The sequence below is a fragment of the Pavona decussata genome, unplaced genomic scaffold (genome assembly GCF_977016875.1).
Source record: "Pavona decussata unplaced genomic scaffold, jaPavDecu1.1 SCAFFOLD_221, whole genome shotgun sequence".
NCBI lineage: Eukaryota > Metazoa > Cnidaria > Anthozoa > Scleractinia > Agariciidae > Pavona > Pavona decussata.
Window position 1 is genome coordinate 106,337 of NW_028145626.1, and position 3,181 is coordinate 109,517.

The 3,181-nt window shown below is 39.8% G+C and overlaps 1 protein-coding gene across 1 annotated transcript; it reads right to left on the bottom strand.

Moving 5' to 3' along the window:
- Positions 1-2,422: 2,422 nt before the first annotated feature.
- Positions 2,423-2,887, bottom strand: LOC146459277 (uncharacterized). The gene has a single exon (XM_085089686.1). It carries the CDS (start codon positions 2,885-2,887, stop codon positions 2,423-2,425), a length of 465 nt encoding a protein of 154 aa, XP_084945812.1.
- Positions 2,888-3,181: the final 294 nt, after the last annotated feature.

Consider the following 3,181-nt stretch of genomic DNA (forward strand, 5'->3'; position numbering starts at 1 on the left):
CATAGTAACATTCCCACTGGCACACTCTGTGACCTCATTCGCATGATTCTTACCATGAATAATTTTTCTTTTAACGATAATCACTACCTTCAGATCCACGGCACAGCCATGGGTACTAAAATGGCCCCCTCTTTTGCCAACCTTTTTCTTGGCCATTTCGAAGCGAATGCTTTGAAAAATGCCCTATTTCACCCTCACACGTGGTCTCGTTATATTGATGATATTTTTTATGATCTGGACTGAAGGTCTTAATAACTTAAAAATATTCATCGATTATCTTAACAACATTCAGACACCCTACCATTAAATTCACTAGCTCGCACTCTTCTACTAACGTATCTTTCCTTGATGTTAATGTTTCTTTAACTAACGACGGTAACATCAGTACTGACCTGTACACTAAACCTACAGACAAACACCAATATCTACTGTATTCATCTTGCCATCCCCTACATACAAAAAATTCTATTCCTTTCAGTCTAGCACTCCGCTTACGACGTATTTGTTCTACTGACGAAACGTTTAATATACGCACTGCACAACTTACTACATACCTACTCAAACGGGGCTACAAACGAAACTTTGTCACTAAACAAATACAACGTGCCGCCAACATCCCACTCGCTTTACAAACTAAAGACATGAACAAACCTACGCGTGTACCTTTTATTACGACTTTTAACCCATCGCTTCCTCACATCTCCAACATCATTAAAAAACATTATCATTTACTGCGCTCGTCTGACCGCTGCAAAAAGGTTTTTCCAAATTTGCCTGTTGTGGCCTTCAGACGATCTCCTAACCTACGTGACTTACTGGTTTCGGCTAAACTTTCTTCTAACTCGACTAATCCCCACCCACAACTCCCTTCCGGCTCCTATCGTTGCGGTAAAAATTGTGCCACTTGCCCATACATTTCCGATGGTCTCACTAGCTGCACCTTCTCTTCCACTGGTGAAACGCGTCCTATCAAATCTAACCTGACCTGTGAAACTAAAAATCTAATCTACATGATCCAATGTAACCGATGTAATTTACAATACATAGGAGAGACTAAACGACCGCTTTAATGAACACCGCCGCACCATAGATAACCCTAACACTAAATCTAAACCCACCACAGCCGCAGAACACTTCCTCACCACTCCTAACCACACCGCTAACGACATGCAATTAATCCCCATAGAAAAAGTCTACTCTAACCGAGACTCAATACGTAAGGCCAGGGAAGCCTTTTTAATCTCAAAAGGCAGAACACTTTCTCCACATGGCCTTAATATTCGCGAAGAAATGTACTAGCTTTTTTCTTTTTATTATTTTTTTATTTTTTGTTATTATTATTTCATTTGCTTCATATTTTATACTGTCAATCAATTTAGTTTAACGTAGTTCCGCTATTGCACAAATATTTGTCAGCTATATAAGCGTATGTCCCAATGTAAATTTTGATTATACCTGAAGAAGGCTGGTTTGGCCAGCCGAAATATAGTAACCTTTAAACCGTATTTCTACGTTGTATCGGTCTCTGCTTCTTGTATTATTTGTCTTTGTTAAGCCGATCAGATCAACAATTGATCCAACGTATACCAGCACTCGTTTTTGATTTATCACTTCAAACTCCGGAAAAGAAAAACTTCATTAATTTACGTCCCTGCAGATAACGGCTATATCATGGCCGTCAAAAGAATAGTCTAAAGCCAGCGACACACTTGGCGATTTTATACGCCGGTCGCGGCGAATTTGATCGCCACCGATTGATGAGGACACACCTAGCGATTTTTTTCCCAATCGCGGCGATGTGGCAGTTTTGAAAACTCATGTGATAAAATCGTCTAACCTTATGGGTTGGCTTTGTTCCGTTCATGACGAGGGAAGATGAGGTCGAATTTCGTTCAACACATACAAAACATTAAACATGCCATGTTTATCTTTACCTCATGGAAGAACAACATCCGGGAACTTTTATTACGTAATACATTTGCACAGGCATCCCACTCCATATAATGAGATCATCCTTACACCCCCACTTGATCGTACTTATATGTCCTAGAAGTACATCCACATAATTATTATTACAAAAAGTGAACTCAACGTACAATGTGTTATCTCTTAAAATGATACAACAATAACAATATGAAGTTAAGCTTGCATATTACTTGTATACTTATGTCTTAAGGACCAAAACTATAATTCCTGAACTTTTGCCACTTAAATTTAGTAATTGGTTTGGTCATGACATCAGCTACCATTTCGGCGGTGGGACAATACTTAATGATAATCTTGTCTGCGTTCTGCGCACTGCGAATGAAATGGTATCGAACATCAATATGTTTCGATCTCTGTCGATTCTTGGACAAGGCGATTGTACCTTGGTTGTCCTCAAAAATCAAAACAGGGCCACTTACCTCACCAATGTCCTTTATCATTTGAGTGAGATACATGCCTTCTTGGACTGCTGCTGCCAGAGCAATGTACTCAGCTTCACATTATGATGAGCCACTGTTGGTTGTTTCCTTGATTTCCAAGAAATAAGAGAACCGGTTCTGTTCAAACTGAAACAGTACCCACTGATACTACGTCTGTCATCTGTAGATAACGCCCAATCAGCATCACTGTAGCCTATCAGTGTAAGACCATCATCCCACTTGCTATAGCACAATTCAAAATCAAGGGTCCTCTTCAAGTATCGCAACACATGTTTTAAAACTATCCAGTGTCCCTTCATGGGAGCAATCAGGAACTGTGACAACTTTGTAACAACCCAGCATATGTCGGGTCTGGTGCATGTCATAGCATACACCAAACTACCCACTGCTTCACGGTATCGTCTAGGATCCACAGGGACCTCACCATCAAACTCAAGCTTCTGTTCTGAAGGTGTAGACATTGGCTTACACTTACCTTTTGATTCATCTTTACCTTTTGATTCATCTTTATAAAGCCATCTCCTTGCTCAAAGTGAATACCCAAAAAGTATGAAAGTCTACCCAGATCTTTCATATGAAACCTCTCCTTCAGCATTCCTTTAGCTTCAGACATAAACAACATGTTGCTTGCTGCTATAATTATGTCGTCTACCCAAACAAGCATAGCAACAAATCCACTTCCAACATGCTTGGTATACACACAATTGTCAACAGGGCTTTGAACAAAACTGTTCTCCAACAAGAAACAGTGTAAT